This window comes from Leptinotarsa decemlineata, unplaced genomic scaffold (genome assembly GCF_025532065.1).
Source record: "Leptinotarsa decemlineata unplaced genomic scaffold, Ldec_3_MD MMD2_tig00000010_RagTag_RagTag, whole genome shotgun sequence".
In the NCBI taxonomy this organism is placed as follows: Eukaryota; Metazoa; Arthropoda; class Insecta; order Coleoptera; family Chrysomelidae; genus Leptinotarsa; species Leptinotarsa decemlineata.
Window position 1 is genome coordinate 13,157,406 of NW_027412538.1, and position 22,887 is coordinate 13,180,292.

The 22,887-nt window shown below is 35.5% G+C and overlaps 1 protein-coding gene across 2 annotated transcripts in view; it reads right to left on the reverse strand.

Annotated features, from left to right (window-relative positions):
• Positions 1 to 977: 977 nt before the first annotated feature.
• Positions 978 to 22,887, reverse strand: part of FoxK (Forkhead box K) — a 28,052-nt gene continuing 6,142 nt past the window's right edge. Inside the window, exons 2-8 of one of the 2 annotated variants that reach the window (XM_074171487.1) lie at positions 17,131 to 17,300; positions 13,436 to 13,599; positions 11,291 to 11,548; positions 10,947 to 11,092; positions 7,578 to 7,861; positions 2,442 to 2,541; positions 978 to 1,614 (exon numbers count right to left, since the gene is read on the reverse strand). In XM_074171487.1, the coding sequence (XP_074027588.1) occupies positions 1,458 to 1,614; positions 2,442 to 2,541; positions 7,578 to 7,861; positions 10,947 to 11,092; positions 11,291 to 11,548; positions 13,436 to 13,599; positions 17,131 to 17,300 (1,279 nt within the window). In that variant the 3' untranslated portion in view covers positions 978 to 1,457. Of the gene's footprint in view, positions 1,615 to 2,441; positions 2,542 to 7,577; positions 7,862 to 10,946; positions 11,093 to 11,290; positions 11,549 to 13,435; positions 13,600 to 17,055; positions 17,301 to 22,887 lie in introns of both variants that reach the window. The other variant, XM_074171486.1, reaches the window with a different exon arrangement.

Sequence of the window (22,887 nt, forward strand, 5' to 3'; positions counted from 1 at the left end):
ACTGAACTGCATTAAATATGTCTATAATAATAAACAAAAATATTCAATACATAGCCAACTCCATAATCATGAAACACGGCGTAACCAGGACTTTATTCCTGAATATCAGACTGCATAGAACCAGAAAAGGAACTGACTACTACGGTATACATTTCTTTAATTGCTTGCCAGTGACCATAAGACTCCTTGAGGAGAGATTATTTTTCAAGACAATCAAAGATTATTTGGTGAAGAAAGCCTTTTATTCAATTCAGGAATTCTTGGATAATAACTTCGATGACCTAATATGATTGTTCGAATTGTATTAAACTCAATGGAGAAAACAAAATTATTTGACTCATTTTATTTTTTAAACTGTAATTTTATAATTGTATGTATTCTTGTAAATTGTATTCTTGATTTGTAAAAGCACGATGTGTATTATTACCAATAAAATTTATTGATTGATACCTGGTAGTAGTATCTAACTACTATCGGTTAATGTTACTCAACTCTACCTGTTATGGTTTCTCCTTTTTTTTTTTTTTTTTTTTTTTTTTTTTTTTTTTTTTTTTTTATGAAGTGTTAAAAAACCAGGTAGTTTAACATGGGAACAATAACAAGTAGAGTTAGATAATATGAGAAGAAGGGGAAGATTATTCTTCCTCTTGAAGATCACTTGGTGATCGAAACACGTGTTGAGGTGTTGGAAAAAAACTCCAGTAATATTCATTAAGATAGTAGTAAGATTCAGTAATTGACCGTAATGACCGTAATTTTTTTCTGTTGTTGGGAAATGTTTTCAATAAATCAACAACGTAGTTAATACAATCGGAACGACGAAAACAACTCGGTCTACCGCAGTAGTAGACGAAGCGTCAGACATGAAAACCATGGCAAAAGAAGAGGAAAACAGCTTTCGCACAATAACTAGTTTTTCCCGTAAGAGCACTCATTTGTCAAAAGGGTGTAAGGGAGTGTAAAGACTAAAGATGTGATTCATAAAGCAGTGTCACGCCTCACTATCCACTTTATTCAGTTCAATAATCATCCAATAATATAAAATAAAAAATCAACAAATTTAAAACATTTATGTATACAGTACATAAGTCTTTTATGTACATAGTTTCGGAAAACAAAAATTATTAAATACAATAAACTGTTATATTTCAAAATTTACAGAAACAATATTCAACTTTACTAAAATTTTTGACTCTTCAAGAAACAACATTATTACAAGTCCCTATTCAAAAAAACACCTTTTCGCTTCAGTAATTAATATCGTATATATAAGTTATTTTGGGTTCGTGAAAGAAATACCTCCTAAATAGAGAAAATACTATTCGTCTCGAATGTGTGCGTGCACATCCAAGACACGTCTACTTAAAAATTCAATTTTACGGACTTCTTTTATTTGTCTCCAGGTTTTTTGAAACCGGCCCTAGTGAAAATTGGCGAACTTTTCCTTTTGCAGGTTCTCATTCCATTTCGAATTTGATCTGATCCTGTCTCATTCTCTTCATTTCTGGCTCTTGCAGATTCTCCATACTTTCACCAACACTCGAAGGACTGTCCATGCTTTGTTCGTCTAAGTGCCTCTTCAAATCTAACCCTAGGTTGCCATAATTTCCACTGCTGCAAAAGAAATATGGATCATCAAAGTTGATGTCATTTTATGTGACTATGCTTCATAACAAAACTTCATACGTTTCCAGACAGAGAAGATTTTAATCGTGTTAGGAATCACACGTTAAAAAGTAAGACCTCGTTAGTCCTTAGCTCGCACAAGTTTCCTTAGCAAGCACTAGACTTCTCAGGGTTGTCATTCGTAGGGGTGCGACAGCTGGTTAACAGAAAAACAGAAACAGATCTTATTGGAATGGTTTCCAATCGTAACTGTCGTAATTCAGTTTTTGAGATCACTTGCCTGTATTCATTTTGGTAACAACGCAAAAGTTGTTCAATTTCAATGACTCCCAAACATCAACTAAACAACTCAACTAGTTAAAAATCGACAAGTAGTAATGTCGAGGTTATTACAGTACGTGTCAACTAAGATGGGTCAGCGCAGAAACGTTAAATCGTTCTGTGTTAAAAGACTCCGCCCACTCAAGTCACATTTCACCAATGCACTATTGACATCAGTTTGTGTGACCAATAGCTATCTTCTGGAGCGGGTACATTTCGGTTTTCAATGCGGATCAAAATCTCATCTTAGTTGGAGCGTACTACTTCAGAATATGTTGCTGTTGTACTGGTGGCGCCATCTCTTGCCTGGGCTAACTACTCATCACCAATTCCCAATATATCAAGCAATAAAGTTCACCACAAGGATTATTTTTATAGGTAGAGTATTATATGAAAAATATGTAGTAATCCCATCGTTGTTTCCCAAATGATGGCCTAACATTTGAAAATTTGTGATCTGTATACTTTTGTTTTACAGAAATGAGTGTTCTTACCTGTAAGGTGAATAATTTGCTGTTTGCACAATGACTGGTTGTGGAGAAAATGCACCGGGTGATAAGGATCTTTCTTCCATAGTAGGAATTATATATTTTTCTGAAAATGTATTAAAAATCGTGAGAGAGTGAAAAAAAAATTAATATGTACATTAGCATTTTCAGGCGTCACAATACAGACTAAACAAATTCTGTGTCATGCTTTTATTGTAACTTGAATCCCTTTTTCTATACCTATGCTTATTATCAATTTCCTCATTGCAAACTAAATTCAATAAAGGGGAAAAATTCAAATCTATCTGATCATCGGACAATAATCCCGAATTTTCAAAATCTCAAATTGATTTCTAAGCATTCCAAAAAATTGAGATTAAATTCGAGCCAAAGGATGATTCGTAAATGTTGAATTGGTCTTTAGATTCAAAAAAACTACCTGAATGTTCTTTTATTCATTTGGAGATGGTTCTTCCAGTTTGGCCAAAATGAAATTTAGGATAAGAACCACAAGTCATCCTATACACTCCCGAGCTATTAGGCGCTGCAGTTTTATTGATATTGTTTTTAATAAATTTACTCAAAATTTTATTTGTTCTGTATGCTACGTCTAAAACAAATACAAAAAAATCTTTGAATTTTTATATAATCTAAATGGAAATGCTTTATTGCGAGCTACTTCCACGAAAATCTGAGGGTTGTCTTCGATTCTGAACTGAGTTTTCATCAACACATTGATCTTAAACTTCACCAACATCGTTGCCTTGAAGACTTTATATTTTTCTTATGTTAGATCAAAGTATGAATATTGTTCTACTACATAGAGTCCAACTATGCTTCATACATCAGGTCAAAGTTTGAATATTGTTCTACTACATTGAGTCCCACGTGCTTCACACTTTATTAGAATCGTAAACATGCAGAAAAAGTTCCTTGAATATTTGACTTTTGAAGTCGACGATATCTATCCGCAGCTGAGTATAGTCGAAGTAAACGATATTGTGCATACTTAAAGTTGTTGGCACTCTCAAAGGCCAAAAAAACCAATACATAAAAATGAACCGGCTACGAAGTAGTCCACGTGGACCGTAAAATTGGCGGTTCATATTGGATAATTTTTACTAACCGAGTTTTATGATTGGCTGAAGAGTCATAAAATTAAATTTGAAGTCATGTTACGGTGACGAACAGAAATCGGGAATGTGGGGATGGTTATCGCCGTCGTGTTCAGTTCAGGAACTGATCGCGATTTGAGTGTTGAATTTCGATATTGGTGCAGTTATAATTACTTAAAATTTTTGTTATCTGTTTAAAATGTGACGTCCTTGGACAAGTATTAATAGTAATAACGAGTGTGATAACAACGCAGACTTTTTCCAGTGTAGTGATTCCAAAAGCGATGGTGAACAATGCGAAAAAGAGATACCAGTGAATAAAATTCGGATGCATTTGAATATTGAAACACAGAGAGTCTGTTTCAAAGTATGTAAGTTTGGTTTCGAGGGAAACAAACTATTACTAGCAACATCAGATTTGACCGAAATTCCGTTCTCAACTGTACATAAAATAGTCAAAAACAAACGTTATGACCAAAAGACGCGATGTGATACAGGATTACCAAAACCTTTAAATGTTCATCTAATAAAAATATTGAAAAAAACAATATACGACTGTTACAAAAGCAATGAGATTCCTACAACTGAAATCATAATAAGAAATTGAATACTTTGGGTTATAACGTGAGCTGCTGTGACAAAACTCTTCTGAATTGGATAAAGAAACTAGGATTTAGATTTCAAATAATAAACAAAGCTATGAAAAGCAGAAAAATAGTGGAATTGCGTAACAAATACTTAGAACAGACAAGAACAACGGCAAATTTTCTATTTGTACGAAACTTGGTATGAAACTCAAGACATAGTTACGATAGGGTGGACTGATGGTTTGAGAATGTGTACGCCTAACATGCCTGCGAACAAAATTTGATAATAAGGTAATAAAGCTTATTGAAGAAGAAGTATCTAATATTACAGAAGAAGACTGGCAGAAAAGGATTAAAAAAAGTAATTATAGTTGAAAAAGACTATATGGAGATTGGACACTTCCATATTAATGATGGAAATAAATTCATTATTCATTTAAATGACGACATTGATAGTGAAACAGACAATATGGAAAAAGAATTATCAGAAGCTTTCGAAGAAAGTTAGTGAAATGTTTTTGAAGGGATAGATTGTATATTATTGAATAACGAAATTAGTTAGCTCCCTAAGTATATTATTAAAGGAGAGCTGTTGGAACGTAGGTTGCACTATATCGTTTACTTGAACTACACCTGATGATTATGGACAGATTCAACTTTGAAATCTTGAAGTTTAGAAGATGATCAGTGTCCATTTCATGCTTCCATAAACTGTTTCATAATTTTATTCACCTTCCTGATCTACTGAGCCAACTGAACCTCAAGGTAACACAATTCGCAGGCAGAAGCAACTCAACTTTCTATAACTCAAAACCAAAAACCAATGTCCTTAGGAAATCACCAATCAGCACAATGTACAGTGTGTAACAACGAAAACTTAACAGAGCCGTTTTTGAATATAAAAAGTAAGATTTTTAAAAAAGCTCGGACACGTCGATTTCTAATTAAAGGGGGACACCTTTCAGACTAATCGGATTTTTTGTAGTACGCACCCCCTCGGAGGGGTGCGTCCGACGACCCTTATTTCGATAGGAAAGTAGGTCGAGTGGCACCTTGTTTTAAAGGTATTTCGAATACCTTTACAACTATGTTGAAAGAAAATTTTTTAACTATTAGTTTTCGAGATAATTTGAAGTTAAAATTGCCATGTTAATAATACATTAGACAGACCACTCGGTAATTTGTATGCCTGAATAAAAAAAATTTCGAGCAGTTCTTATCAGTTTTTTATTAAATAAAATCCATTTTTTAAAATCAATACCCACTCCTCTTTTTCCAGTTTTCATTAGTACATCGTTGTTTTGTTTAAACGGGTCGTGTATTGTTATTTGTCTAAAAATGCCTTACACTACTGCGGAAAGGGTTTCAGTTGTTGCATTATTTTTTGGCAATGACCAAAATGCTAATAGAGCATCAATTTTATTTAACGAGCAAAACCCTGGTAAACACCTAAGCAGAAATCACGTTTTGGATTTGGTCACAAAATTCAGGGAGACAGGTTCAGTTTTAAATAAGAAAAGAAATGTTCAGAGAAGGGTAGTGAATGACGATAATGCGATTGGAGTGATTGGTCAAGTCATCGCCAATCCCATGTTAGGTACCAGAGGTTTATCAGCAATGGCCGGAATAAGCCATATGAGCGCATGAAGAATCCTCAAAAACCACAAATTCCATCCTTACAAAATTAAACTTGTTCATGAACTCAATGAGGATGATTTTGACCGAAGACAGGAGTTTTGTGAGAGCATGAGTGAGAGATTAATGCAAAATCCCGAGCTGCTTTATAACATCTGTTTTTCGGACGAAAACTCATTTTATTTAAATGGTTGCGTGAACCGTCACAATTGCCGTTATTGGTCGGATGAGAACCCAAGACAATACGCAGAAATACATACCCAACATCCCCAAAAGTTGAATGTCTGGGCAGGAATATTAGGCAATCATATTATAGGTCAATTTTTCATTGATGGAAATTTAACCGGTGATTCTTATTTACAACTTCTTGAAGAGGCAATACAACCTCGTATAGTTGAAATAATTGAACAGGATCCAAGATGTCAAGATGAATTTATCCATTTTCAACAAGACGGTGCACCACCCCATTATGCCCAGCAGGTTCGAAATTTTTTGAATAATCATTTTGAAAGACAATGGATTAGCAGAAGAGGTCCAATTGAATGGCCAGCACGATCCCCAGATTTAACACCACTGGACCACTTTTTGTGGGGATATTTGAAGTCTAAAGTTTATGCTACACAGCCAGCCAATTTGGATGAATTATGTCGTAGAATTATTGATGAATGCCGAGCTATAACTCCTGAGATGTTGAATAATGTAAGAGCAAAATTCGAACAAAATCTTCATTGTTGCATGGAGCAAAATGGCGGAAATTTTGAAACATTTACTCTAAATGTCCTATGTGAGTTACCCTTATTAGGTGTTACTTTTTTTGTGTGTGCTTTAAAAACAATTATTGGGATTTATTAACCCTAAAACAGTTTTTAAAACTTTTCTGCGTCATCAGCATTCAAGGAAATCAGCAGGTTGTATTCGTTGTGTAGGTAAGTTTTTAGTATGATTCACTTTTTTATCAGAAGCATAAAATATCCACGTCAAAAGGCAACCTTTACAAGGAGGTGCCACTCAATTTACCTAAAATGTAAGGGTGGTAACCAACCCCATCCCACGAAAAAATCTCCTCGTAATAAACAAATAATTCTTACTTTTTTACGAAATAAAATGGACACGTATTAGCAGGTTGTCATTAAAAGCAAAAATTTATTTTTTTATGAAAGTTCTGAACGTAAATTGTGCCTTAAAAACAATTTGATTTATTTTAAAAAGGGTTGAACTCAATAAAAATACATTTAAATCTTCAAATTATCTCGAAAACTAATCGTTACAAAAATTTTTTTTAACAGAGATGTAAAGGTATTCGAAAGACCTTTAAAACAAGGTGCCACTCGACCTACTTTCCTATCTAAATAAGGGTCGTCGAACGCACCCCTCCGAGGGGGTGCGTACTACAAAAAATCCGATTAGTCTGAAAGGTGTCCCCCTTTAATTAGAAATCGACGTGTCCGAGCTTTTTTTAAAAATCTTACTTTTTATATTCAAAAACGGCTCTGTTAAGTTTTCATTGTTACACACTGTATAATAATTTTAATAGAATTTGTAACCCTTGTGATTATTATATAATATTTTACTTGTTTTTCTTCCACTGTACTTCTAATAGTAGTATTCTTTTTCATTTCCTTCAACTTTTGTCATTCTAATATTGTTCTGTGAGGACATTGTACAATTTGTTGGGCAATAAATGTCATCAATATGTAACTGCATTGAATATTTCCCGAAAAAAATTTGAAATCGAGAACTGTATCACATTCTACAGCTTCCATTAATTCCCCTGTAAACGTAAATATTAAAAAGACGTTTCTTACCTTCCCTATATTCTTGTCCGTTAGAGCTGGAACTTTGTTCCATACTCTCCAGTGGAGGTGGTAGAAGAAGTCTAGCCTTTGTCGCTCCCACTAAAGCAGACATTTGCTGATGGCCGATCATGCCACCTGATCCGGGATATGCAGAAGCTTGACTTCCCGGACTTCCTGGAGCTGACTGGCTGATATCCACCATGTGCTCCATAATCGGGGAGCCTTCTCTAGAGAGAGACTCGGGCGTCATCATATCATTCATGTTGACGTGGGAAGGCGACGCTGGAGCACTTCTGAAATGAAAGAATCTTAGTAATAATTATATTCGTTTACACACTGAACAAAACATTGACGTAATACAGTTTGCATATCGCAAAAAGGTGCAGAAATAATAATAATAATATCTTTATTCGTCTTGAGAAACACAAGGTTTATAGACATGTCAAAACAAATGGCGCAATTAAAATCAGGCTATATACATCTTAAGATTCCACAAATGGTGGTCATGAATTGAGAAAAAAAATACGAATACAGACTTTTTTACATTACATGATTTAATTTGAGAATTAGATGGTACAAACATTTGATTCAAATTACAATACACATACATATTAGTCAACTGGGAACACACCTATTATTTAGGTGTCCACATTGAAGGCATCTCTATTCAATTGGACACTTCCATAAAATTCACTTATATGATACAGAGGATTTTCAGTTAAGAAAAACTTCGATCACTTAGTGATCGAAACACGTCCAAGAAACCGGTCATCTGAAAACTCTCTTACCGGAGCAACATAGTGAGGAGGTGCTCCATCTTGCTGGAAATGAAGCCGATCATAATTATGATTTTGGTAATTTTCAATCATTTCTGTTATGAGAGGATCAATTGTATCTTCAAGCATGTTCAGGTAGACCTCACCAGTTAAATTCCCAGGAATAAAAAGTGGCCCTTCGATATGACTACCTAATATGCCACACCAGACATTGATTTTTGAGGGTACTGGGTATGGACCTCTCGGAATAAGTGTGGGTTACTGTCATCCCAGTAACGGCAATTATGTCTATTCACAGCTCCATTCAAAAAAAATGTACTCTCATCGGAAAAGCACGTGTTGAATGATAGGTGCGGATCATCAATTAGTAGCTCGCTCAGTTGTTCACAAAATTGCAGCCTTCTATCAGGATCATCTTCATTGAGTTTCTGTACTAATTTAATTTTGTACGGATGAAATTTATAGGCTTTTAATATCCGTATTATGGACGAACGGAAGACACCTGAGGCTGAAGCAAGCTGACGGGTACTTTGAGTATGATCCAATTCAACATGTCCCAAAACAGCGACTTCCACTGCTTCATTTCTGATCGGTTTCCGTGGCTGGTGTTTCACATTACAGACAGATCCGGTATCAACAAACTTTTGGACTAACTTGGCAACGTACGAATCATTTACATTTTTCCCGGGATGACTGTTATTAAAGAGGCGAGCAATAAGTCTAGCACAACTATTATGTTGATAATAATTACAATTTCAACTCGTTCAGGAATGGAATAAACCATTTTTACAGTAAAGTTGAAATAATTTCAAAAGCAACCGAACTGAATCAATGAACGTTTGCCTAAATTCTTTTTGTACACTTATCTGCTGTTATTATTTGAACCAAAAACCGCACGAGAGAAATTGAGGAATGTAGTAGTGATAAAAATGCCGTTTTTTCCGCATTTTCATTAACACCAAAAATATCGAGTAAATGTTCTTGCTTTTTTTATAACTATTCAAGTAAATACAACAAATTAGGTATCATTGGAAAGAGAATGTTGTGCCCTTTCAAATGATATATCACTCGACCCCACTTTCCATTTAAAATTTTAGGGTTGTTACTCACCCTCGCTAGGGGTTGAAGGCACAGGTAGAAAAATACATCTAAAATGTGTCCCCCTCAAAAGCAAAATCGACCTGTCCGAGCATTTTTGCGTTAAGTAACAAAAAAATGAGAAAAGCAAGGTGCATACTTTTCGTTGGACCACTCGATTTGTAAACATGAACAGTAATAAAAATATTATTACAAGAGCCCCAACCTAAACTCATGAGTATGACCTATCTCCTCTACACAACATTGCTTTTCTGAAATACCTACTTGAGAGTTTGAGAAAACTTTTAAACCAGCTACATAGAAGAAATAAATATAGTTTTAAAAAACTAAAAAACACGCCTTTAAAGAACATCGAACTAAAAAGTTAAAAATGTTTTTTTTTTAATAAGCTTAAAACAATAACGATCGAAAAATACCAGTAATTGTTTTAAGCTTATTTTAAAAAAAAATGTTTTTTACTTTTTAGTTCGATGTTCTTTAGAAGCGTGTTTTTTAGTGTTTTTAAACTATATTTATTTCTTACTTTGTAGTTTCATATGCTATAAAAGCGTGTTTTTTAAACTATATTTATTTAGTTGTACATTTTACGATATTTTCATTGTTGAAATCCATATTCTGGTTTGCTTTCAAATAATCGAATTAGATTTTAAAATATATCTTTCGTTTCGTTCAAAACTTTTTTCTGTATGGGTAATTGAAAATATTTAAATATCTTAATATTTCATCTGTAGTACAAAATTTCGCTAACACTTATAATTTTTAAAATCCATTTTTTATTTTGATTTCCTTTTGAACAACCTATCAAGGATGTTACGTACAGCGCCATCTGCCCGCGAATAGATCAAACAATAATGTCAATACAGATCCAGAGCTTGATAGTTACAAACAAACATATATACATACATACATACATACAGGTGAAGCTAATATAAAGCGTGCAAAAATAGGATTTAATCGAGATTAGGTTTTTGGAGCAGCGGGGAAAGTTTTGCCAATCATTTTATTCTAGATCAGCAAATCTGTCTTTCTTGAGAGTTAGAGGTTCTCTTTTCCAAAGTTATTCACTCTTCTTGTTTCAATGTTTTTTTATGGACCAGTAGAATCGATTTGAGTAGAACTGTGAGAAGCTAAAACTATTGAGAAACTAATTTCTATGGCAATGTTTTTGATTTAAATTTCTGTTGTTGTTTTTGTCATAATTTCCAAATGATGGGTTATATGAGAAATATTTCTTCATAAGTATTGAGGGACCAAGACCACCTACATCTCATGTTTCTAAACACAGTTGAAAGTACTAATTACAAGCGCATGGTACCCTACTTAATAATTTCAAACCAGGAGACAATGGTTTTTAGTTCATGATAACCAACGACTGTGAAACAAGACAATCAGTTTGCAAAAAGTTTTCTAGAAGTTATTTCAGTGGACAAATTAAAGTACCAATGAATATTTCATTAAAAAATATTTGTTCTGTGAAACAGTTTTGTTAGAAACATAAACATACCTGGAACTCAAACCGAATGGAGCCCTAAAACAGGAAACTCCTCTCTGCCTTCTCCGCCTAAATGCCTGTTCAATCAGTTTTGACTCGGATTGGGGATCAATCCTCCAAAATGAACCCTTACCGGGTTCTTCTTGACTTCTTGGAACCTGAAATTGCATCACAAAAAAACTATAGGCACAACAGAAAAAATTATTAACAAAAATGATTTTATGCTTTGCCTGCAGTTTTTAAATTTGAAATCGGTCTCATATTTCAACAGTTTCTTGCATAAATTCGACATGAAAAAAAAAACAGGATCGTAACAACAACTATTTTCAAATTCTGTCTTCAAAATGTACCCTTACCTTGATGAAATATCTATTGAGACTGAGGTTATGTCTGATTGAGTTCTGCCAACCCTTGTCAGCGGTACGGTAATACGGATAGTGTTTCGTTATGTAACTATATATTCCAGACAGGGTAAGCTGCTTGTCCGGTGAACTTCTTGCGATCGCTTGTACTATAAGCTGCGCATAAGAGAATGGAGGCTTCGAATCATCTTTATTGCTACTACTGCTACTAGGCATATAAGCCCCTGCATCACTCATCACTACGGGTTGTATCTGTAATGGAACAACGGAATTTAGGAACGGGCAGCAGCCAAAGTTTCATTCATCCCAAGAAATTTTACAGTTCATAAATAGTGATGGCAGAAACCATAATACAGAAAAATTTCAAATATAAATGAACAACCGAAAAGCCCAATTATATTGTTGTGAATTATCCCCTGAAAAAAATAACGCCGGCGCCGCTGGCCTTCGCCGATTAACTGTGACTTAGCCAAGGTTGCGCCCAGCTCTACTTCTAGTCTCGATCTTTCTGGATGACGCGTCGCTTCAAAAGTAATTCTATCGGATTCCAAATACTTCCATAGAGATATATAAGCACTACCAGCAGGCAGAGGAGGCTTGTCTAGTGGAAAGTGCAGTACGAAGTGAGCTAATAAGGCTAATAGACATTTGAGTATCGGTTAAAGTGTTTGTGTTGTATTTGAAGTGTAGTAGCGAAATAAAGTTAATAATAATGATAATATTTATTTCTTTGGTTGAAAAGTACAGTTGACAGAAATCAATGCACAATAAACAAAGAAAATGTCAATTATAATAGTGAAAGTAAATGTAAAAACATATAAATGTATATAACTACATGTAACCATTTTATAAGTCAGTCAAAATAATATAAACAACACAATAACACAAACAGTGATAAACATCCATAAGTATTAAAAGTAACATATAATTGTAAAAATATAAATGTAACTAGTTATAGACTATAAAAAAGCCAATAAAATATAATCAACACACAATTTCTCAAGTATTGAAAGTAAACACTTTAACCAAATGTGCTAAAGCTCAAGATTTCAGGTTAGTTGATTGGTGAATTCTCGATTGGTGTAACAAGTCCTTTGAAGTAGCATTTTTTTCAGCTGACTTTTGAACACATTAATATTTGGGGAATTCTCAAGAGCTATTGGAAGCATATTGTATAATTTACACCCACACCCTACGCTTTTTTCATACAAAGAAGTTCTATGAACGTTTAATACGATTAGATCTTTCAAACAAGTATTGTGGCTATGATTTGGAAGAGAGGACTGAAAATTGGATTTATTTTTAAAAACGTATGCACTAGCCTCTAGTATGTAGGTGCTGGCAACTGTAAGTTGGATTCAATTATACAGTGTGGTCAATTATTGTCGAGCCCAGGGGAAAAACTCATAATTCGGTGTCAGAAGTGGGATAATTGACTGGAAAATTGACTGTTTAGTGGTGAAAACATGAAGTGTCCATTACGATAGAATGGCGTTCGAGAAGACCTATTCACTCGGAAATGAGAAAGCCCTGATGAAAAAACTGGCAAATTCTAGTGTATCCTGATGGTCGCACCCCCGAGACATGGTGTGAGCGCTGTGACCTGTACTCTTCAAGAAAGGATCAGAATACAAGGCAAAGGGTAAAGTTGAAGCAGTACCTTAGTAGGTATCCTTTCGAGATATTCGCAGTTGATATTCTGTGACCACTTCCTGTGACTATATCCGGTTACAAGTACCTGACAGTTGTGATGGATTCATATGGTTTTAAGTAGTAGCCTTACCCAACTAAGAGGCTATAATAGTGGCAGAAGCTCTGTTACAGAACGTGTCCACATGAGATTAAAACCAGCAAAACTGTTGAAAGAGCCTGATATCAATTGTACATTATATGTATTTAAGTTCTCCCATTTCTGCAACCCGTCCAAATAGAACTCGGCGTTCTTCTCTGTAAGATAATTGTTCAAGAAGACGATTGTCTTTTCATTTGATGAAAATCTCTGTACTCCGAACGCAATTTTTAGATAAGGAAACACAAAAATATCGCCTGGGGCTAGATCCGGTGAGTAAGGCGGATGGCCAAGCAGTTCAAAGCGTATAGGGGCCTCGTATATAGGTGAAATGAACAATTGCAACTCACTGAATTTCCATTGGAAGTTGATTGCTTATAATCTGGACTGTGACTACGAGGGATCGAATGACTGTCGTCTCTATAGGCTACTTCGGCAGCATACCTCGCTGCCATCGTTAGATCAGCTTGAACATTCCTCTTTCCGTGGTTTCCAGTATGTCCGCTATGGCCACCTAAAGTAAGAACAAAATAAAATTATGAACCGTTGTTCCACTGAGGATTTAATGCTAGTCTGTTTACAATTATATGTTCGGGGACCTCACTTTCAAATCAGGTGAATTGTCACATCGAGAGAATAATCGGATGTCTGTCTCTGTACTGCAATTGAAAAGCTCTCGATGTGAGAGCTCGACTGATTTAAAAACAAGGCCCCGGAGAAACAAAGTCAATCCGAAAAAAGGATCTGATAAATTTTTGATACAAACTATAGGTTCCATTTCGGATTTCAGGTAATCTCTTCGACAACTCTATCTTTTCCCAAATATGAATATATAGACTAGATACACCGAATCCTACTTTTTTGGTTTCGAAATGTGATATCCTATATCATACATCCTACAACAAAACTTCTACTGAAAGGCGGGAATCGAACTAATGCATGCGTAAAATTAAATGAGGTTAGGTTCATTTGTTAAGTAATGGATCATTCAGAAAAACAAAGGACCTTTTGATTTCTCCAAGTTTAGGAAGTTTTTCACGAACTCAGTAAAAAATAACTATACAATTGTTCAAATATGATCAATAATCAACAGCCTTGAAATAATCAAAACACCGACTTCGGAATTCTATATGAGTTGATAGATGTAATTACGTGAAACTTGAATTCACATTCCACAAAATCAGAATTGAATTCATTACAATAACAAGATCCATGTCCTATCTAATATAGGATATTTCCACAGATATATTTTCTTTGCATATCAATTTACAACTGCGATAATTAAAATTAATTGTTAGCTCCAAACCCAATAAAACGCAATTAGAGATACCGTAGTGAACGTAAGTTATTCTCTATTTCGTTCAGACGAAAAATATATACCTAATTACAAACAGTCTTGAAAAACGCCATGCGTAAAGATAAAAAAGAATATACTATTAAATTTCATAATAAACTCGGATAGCCTTGAAACATATTTATCTCAGTTCAAATTAACTAAAGTGTGAAACATTTATGAATAGACTGCAAAATAAAACAAGCAAGAGACCAGAAATAAAATTTGTGAACAAATAACTTTGTAAAGCAATAGGAAATCAGTGAGAAAACTACAAAACATTCCTCTAGGAGTTTTTAGAGAACGGAGGAGTTCTAAATTGAAACCTTTTATTAATTACTTGTTAGACCATAATGAATATACAGTATTCAGCAATTCAGGCAACTTCGCCATATGATTGTATAGAGTAGGCTTATTTTTAGCCCTTCTAGCCTTTCTTAGGTGAGGTTAGATGAAATTGGGTCATGGGCTATGTAGTATTGGGCTATGCAGTGGACTTCCTAACCTAAGAAGGGCTAAATATAAGCCTATCCTGAAAAACACGTAGCTAGCTCAACCTAAGCTAACCCAACTTAACATGAGGTCTGGAGGGGCTAACCATAAGCCTATCCTAGATGATGCCGTAGGCCAATACTTTAAATAACTTAAATTAGCTTCACCTAAGCTAACTCAACTTAACCTAAGAATGTGTAGAAGGGGTACCATAAGCTTGTCCTAAATGATCTTGATCTGCATAGCACAATACTTTTATAACCTAAAATAGCTTGACCTAAGCTAACCCAACCTAACCTTAGAAGGTCTAAAAGGGCGTAACATAAGCATATCCTAAATGAACATGTGGCACTATCGTCTGCATAGCCCAATACTTTATGTAACCTGAATTAGCTTCACCTAAGCGTACCCAACCTAACCTAGAAAGGTCTAAAAGGGCTAACCATAAGCCCTAAATGATCGTATTGCCGTGTCGCCTGCATAGCCCAATACTTTTTATAACCTAAAATAACTCAACCTAAGCTAACCCAAGTTCTTAAAGGGCTAACCATAAGCGTATTCTAAATAAGCACGTTTCCCTGTCGCCTGCATAGCCCAATACTTTTTATAACCTAAAATAACTCAACCTAAGCTAACTAAACCTAACCTAAGAAGGTCCAAAAGAGCTAACCATAAGCGTAACCTGGGTGATCCTGTAGGCTGTCGCCTGTTTGACCCATTACTTTATATAACCTAAATTAGCTCAACCTAAGCTGACCGAACCTAACCTAAGAAGGTCTAAAAGGGCTAACCACAAGCCTATGCTAAATGATCCCGTAGGCTGTCGCCTGCTTAGCCCATTACTTAATATAACCTAAATTAGCTTCACCTAAGCTAACCCAACCTATACTATGAAGGTGTAAAAAGCTAACCATAAGCGTGTCCTATATTATCACGTACTTTTTATAACCTAAACTAGCTTAACCTAAGCTAACCTAACCAAACCTAAGAAGGTCTAAAAGGGCTAACCATAAGACTATGCTAAATGATCCCATAGGCTGTCGCCTGCTTAGCCCATTACTTAATATAACCTAAATTAGCTTCACCTAAGCTAACCCAACCTATACTATGAAGGTGTAGAAGGTCTAACCATAAGCGTGTCCTATATTATCACGTACTTTTTATAACCTAAACTAGCTTAACCTAAGCTAACCTAACCAAACCTAAGAAGATCTAAAAGGGCTAACCATAAGCCTATGCTAAATGATTCCGTAGGCTGTCGCCTGATTAGCCCATTACTTAATATAACCTAAATTAGCTTCACCTAAGCTAACCCAACCTATACTATGAAGGTGTAGAAGGGCTAACCATAAGCATGTCCTATATGATCACGTATCGGTGTCGCCTGCATAGCCCAATACTTTTTATAACCTAAAATAGCTTGACCTAAGCTAACCTAACCTAACCTAAGAAGGTCTAAAAGGGCTAATCATAAGCTTTTCCTAAATGATCCTATAGGCAGTCGTCTGCATAGCCCAATACTTTATATAATCTTAATCTTAATCTAAACTAGCTATTCATTTTATTGTGAATGTCTATAAGGACAAAATACCACTATGCTTACCATAGGAACAACTCAATGGCTTACTTCAATAAAGAGAAGGCCCCCTTATACCTTCAGCTGGGAATGAAAATACTCGAAAAATCAACTGCCTTTTAATTGTTGTTGTTAATCAAGAAATTGTTGATTTTTAGAGAATTTATTTAAGGATGAATATCCTTGATAAACATCCATGGGGATCGAAGATTTATACGAGGACTTTAATTTTTTGCTATTTTGGATCAAAAGTGAAGATATGTTTCCTGCAGGATTATTAAAATGAAAACGATTTTTCCACATGACGCCCCCATAGCCAGGAAATTTGTCAACAATTTTTCCCACAGAATCCAACTCGTAAGGGTTGCACTTTAGCGCCCTAGAGAAATATTTAGATTCAGTACTTTCACCGCCCATATAGTTTCTTAAGTTATTGTCCTATTACGCATTCTCCTACAGGCGTGACTAACTTTACGCATGCAATCTTCAATCCAATCATCCAGATCGTAATGCAAATTTGGGTTGTTTTTCTAATCAACTACTTTATCAAAAATACAACAGATCCGAACCTCTTGGACTCGCAGGGCAGCTATTGGCAGCACTGATGGTGCCGGTGGGTGATGGAAAAGGGCTAGCATATTCACCATCAGGAATATTAATCCTAAGGGGGTTGGTAGATGAGGAAGTTCCGCCGCCAGACCGATCCCTCATCCTCACAGGAGACACATCGCGTACGGGGGGTGGCTCCGAATTATCGTCTATCAGCGATTGGAAAGACAGTCTAATGTTTGTACTGGGAAACCTAAAAGTGCATCTGGAATCAAAGAAAAAAATTATTAGTTGGGTAGCATTCCACTATTCCACTTTTTGCGAGACAATCTGAACACAAAGAAATTTCTTTGTCAATTTTAACTCGTAAATTTTAACATACTGTTGTAAATCATGCCCGAAAGAAAATAACGCCGGCCGCCACTGGTAGCCATAAACCAATGGTGACGTAGCTAAGAGCGCGCGGATGAACGATGTTCCCCGCCACTCTAGAAGCAGCGAGAATAAAACTACCGATTTTGACGGAATTTCGGCGAAATATTTTAACGCATTCGATTACGATATATAAACGCTAGCCGCGAGTGTATCGAGACAGTTAACTGGAAGTTACAGTGCGGTACGCGAAGCGATCTAGTAAGGCGATAGACGTTCAAATAATAGTTGAAGTTTCAGTTGAAGTGATTGTTGTATTTTAAGTGAAATAAAGTTAAGTTTGATTATTCAGTGTAGACAATTATTGGTCAACTCACAGGTAAGAAGGCAACAATACGAATTAAATAAATTTCTATTTTCACAGATCTGGGATTCTTCTGAGCAACGTATTCCAAAAACACTTTATTGTGAGATTTTCACTAAATTGTTTTACAAAAACGCAACACGTGTTTCGCCATACAATGGCTTCATCTGGCGTGTCTTTCAACTAATTCTACACATTCAATACTAAATATATATATATATAGTTTATAGAGTACCTGAAATCAAAGTACCTGTAAACGAAGTACCTGAATTTTAAGTAGCTGATATTTTACCTGAGTTTCTAACGAATTAAATTACCTGCACTTATGTTCCATTTTCACATTTGAAAAAATATATTCAGTAACGGAGAGTTATTGAGTTCTAATTGATCATTCAGTAAATTACGGGAATTCCTGAATCTATTGTTTTCTAAACATTCTAGATGATCAAGTTTCAAACTCTTCTCTTCTAAATGTAACACCTCGTACTCATGATTGAACTCGTGTCCTTCTGCTAAAAGATGGTTTGCAAATGTGGAATTGGTCTTTCTATTTACAAAACTACTCCTATGTTCTTTAATTCGTTGGAAAAATGTTCTTCCTGTTTGGCCAATATACAGTTTTGGACAAGAGCCACAAGTCAGCTCTTGTCCAAAACTTTGGACAAGAGCTTTGTCCTGGACAAAACTTTGGTGTCGGATAGATCAGGAGTATATAAGCTCACATGTTTACGTAGTCCAAGCCAATTTCGTCAATATAACCTAAAATTATTGCTGTGGTTAAACGTGGAGACATCAACTGAATTTTCTTATCAGATTTAAATAATCCTTTTTTTTTGATTTTGTAGTTCTTACTGTTATAATACATTGTAATAAATTGTACAGTCTATCCATTCCCAATTGGAACGGCAATAAAAATAAGAGTACAGTCATAAACATTTCTCGCCCAGATAGTTAGTAAACGTGCTATCGAATGTAGTTGAGTTGAATGGACTCAATACTAATTTTTTGTCCGTTTCACAATATTTCTTCATCAGTGCCGTGTGTTCGTGGGGTTAGGTGACAACAATAGATTGAAAAGCGGACAAATTAATTTGCACGTAGTGGTTCCACTAGTTAATTACCGAAAAATCAATTAGGATAATCATCATTTAACAAACAAAGTCCACATCGGACCAAAATACTTTAGGTATATAAACAGGTAATCCTTGTCTTTAGATTCGGTATCAATTTGCTTCTCCTGAAGTGTAGGTAAAAATCATAGATTAAATAGAGATTGTTGTCCTGAATTGATAATTACAGATCATAAATCACTTACATAAGATACAAGCCAGACAGCGTGTGTAAACAAAGTAATTGTTGATAAATCGTAGATAAAAATTACAAAGTAACATTTGATCTAAAAATAACGCGCAATAGATTAAAATGCATTTTTGAAACAAATCAAGTGCTTTCTTAGCATAAAAAGTTTATAGCAGTAAACGACAGAGGGGTGAATCTCATGCAAAAAAAACATCATTAATTCAATGTTTCTGACTTCTAGTATCTGCGTGTCTAGTGTCTGCGATGACATGCAGAGAGATAGGAAGAGATTTCTTATTTGGCATTCGATAACGAAGCCATTGTTCATCTTAAATCCCACAGATGACGTTTTTGCAATACATTCTGGATAAATTGATAATGAGAGGCTACACTCAAAACTACCGAATAACATTATTTAATAGACTTTTGATACATCTGAAATTATACACACAATTTGGAAATCTAAAAAAATTTCAGGAAATCCCAGCAGAAATATTGAAATTCGAATATCCAATTCAAAATCCTGAAATCCAAGTAAATATCGTGGAAGCCAATATCAATCCCTGATTTGAAAATTTAGTGTTCAAATTTTATGAAAATGAGACAACTCTTGCCACTGAAATACAAATTCATTGAACTGGTTCTTAGTAGAAAAGAACTGCGGTACCAGGCTCTAATTTGTCATGGCTCAAGCCGCGTTTACAAGATGCCAGTTGAGAAGACAATCGACAGAGGGCAGCCTACCGATATAAAATTACTGCCCTGCCAGTTGTCCTGAAATTCGACTTTTTCCAGGAGTAGGTAGAGGACATATGACTGGGCGGAGTAACGCCCCCCACCACTCTGTCACGGCTCACGGCAGTTGTCTGGAAGTCTTGACAATCAGTGCCGTGTGAACGTGGTAGGGCTGTAGATACCTCATTTTCTGCCAGCAGGATTTCTACTTTTTCGGTAGATTTTCGACACAAATTGAAAAATTGCAGTAGATGAATTTTCACCGGTAGATTTGGATACGACGCCTTGGCAAGAATTTTCATTTCAATGTGTGTGGCGACATCTACAGCAAATGACATGAATTAATTGTTTGTAGGTTCTGCCCGCTTCGATACACAGAACACAAAATGGATACAGATCATGAAACATCCATTTCTCGATTGCTTGTTACCGTTTTCTGAATATCTCCGACCTCCGAATAAAAGAAGAAGATATTAATACATAACCTAATTTCACTTTTCGTTTTCAAACATTCGAAGAACTCAAAGTTTCATTTCAAACATGAAAACATTTCTGTTTTTGAATCTTGAAATATAATACTTGAAATAGGTCAAGTATTCAAAATAACCAACTAGAAAGCAACTTGCTAATTCAAGTATTAGACAACGGCCGTAGGCCATACATTCACGCAACTGGCCCAGAAAATTGTCTCCACAACTGACATCGTGTAAACGCGGCTGTAGCCCTCTGTGCGGGTTTGGAGGCAACAAAAATTAAAAGAAAGTGAAATTTCTCTAGAATGCCAATAGGTGTCACCACCCGGAAGTTTCAAAAGTAACTACCTTTGTATATAGATTTAACTACCTTCAAGACAGTAGAGATATTAACTACGAGATGGCGCTGAATGTGAAAAACTGAACCAGAACATTGCTTTTGTTTATCTATATTGAATATGAAAAACAGGAATTAAGAAAACAAGCGAAATTGAATTAATATACTGTTTCTTGAAATATTCAGCATTTCGAAAACATGTTTGTCAAATGTTTTACACGCATGAGTGATATACATAAGTAGTATATTTTAGTATACAGACTGACCCAAATTAACTAGGCACCATTGGTAACTTTGTTATTGGGAAATAAAAGGCATTTTTACCCTGATTATAATACGAGAAACAAAAAACAAACAAAAAATCAGCGATAGGGGCAATATGAGTCCAAAACGAGCCTGAAATTATGACGTTGTCTGATTCAACAAAATGTTTTTTTATGTGTCCCAGAACCCAACTGAGTTCTGTAAGCTTAATGTTGAGCTAGCAGAACTCACTGAAAAAACGAAGAAAAAAGCGAAGAGGTGCAAAATGAGCTTGAAATTATGACGTCGGACCCAACAAAACGTTTTTCCGTTACCCATAACTTAATTGGGTTCCACAAGCTTAAAAATAAGCTGGCAGAACTCACTGAATTTTAAAAACCAAAAAATCAGCATAGGAGGCAATAGAAGCCCAAAACGAACCTGAAATTACGACGTCTTACCTAACAAAACGTTTTTCTATGACCCAGGACCCAACTGGGTTCCACAAGCTTTATGTTGAGCTGTCAGAACTCACTGAATTAAAAAAATTAAAAATTCAGCGATATTGGGCCATAGGGGTCCAAAACGAGCCTGAAATTACGACGTTGCCTGATCCAACAATACGTTTTTCTATTACCCAGAACCCAATTGGGTTTCACAAGATCAATGTTAAGCTGGCAGAACCCACTGGGCAATATGAGCCTAAAATTAGCTTGAATTTATGGCGTGGTCTGATTCAAAATGTTTTTCTGTGCCCCAGAACCCAATTGGGTTCTGTAAACTTAATGTTGAGCTGACAGAACTCACTGAATTAAAAAATCAACAACAGGGGACAGTAGGAGCCCAAAACGAGCCTGAAATTATAACGTTGTCTTATCCAACAAACTGTTTTTCTATGACCCAAAATCCAATTGGGTTCCACAAGCCTAATGTTAAACTGACAGAACTCAATGAATTTAATAAACCAAAAAATCAGCGATAGGGACAATAGGAGTCCAAAACGAGCCTGAAATTATGACGTTGTCTGACCCAACAAAATGTTTTTCTATGACCCAGAACCCAATTGCATTCCACAAGCTTAATGTTAGGCTGGCAGAACTCAGTGAATTCAAAAAACAAAAAAAAGCAGCGGTAGATGCAATAGGAACCCAAAACGAAATTGAAATTATCACATTGTTTGATCCAACAAAACGGTCTTCTGTGGCCCAGAACCCAAGTGGGTTCTGATAGCTCAATGTTAAGCTAGCAGAATCCACTGGGCAGTTTGAGCCTTAAAATGAGCCAGAATTTATGGCGTGGTCTGATTCAACAAAATGTTTTTCTGTGTCCCAGAACCCAATTGGGTTCTGTAAGCTTATGTTGAGCCAGCAGAACTCACTGAATAAAAAAAAGGAGAAAATCAGCGATAGGAGGCAATAGAAGCTCAAAACGAACCTGAAATTACGGCGTTGTCTTATCTAACAAAACGTTTTTCTACTACCCAGAACCCAACTGGGTTCCATAAGCTTTTTGTTTAGCTGGCAGAACTCACTGAATTTAAAAAACAAAATATTCAACGATATGGGGCAATAGGAGCCCAAAACAAGCCTGAAATTAAGACGTTGCAAGATCCAAAAATCAGCGATATGAGGCAATAGGAGCCCAAAACGAGCCTGAAATTACAAAACGTGTTTCTATGACCCAGAACCCAATTGGGTTCCACAAGCTTAATGTTAGGCTGGCAGAACTCACTGAATTCAAAAAACATAAAAACAGCGGTAGATGCAATAGGAGCCCAAAACGAAACTGAAATTATCACATTGTTTGATCCAACAAAACGGTCTTCTGTGACCCAGAACCCAAGTGGGTTCTGATAGCTTAATATTAAGCTGAGGATAGCTTAATATTAAGCTAGCAGAACCCACTGGGCAATATGAGACTGAAATGAACTTGAATTTATGGCGTGGTCTGATTCAAAATGTTTTTTGTGTCCCAGAACCCAATTGGGTTCTGTAAGCTTAATTTTGAGCTAGCAGAACTCACTGAATCA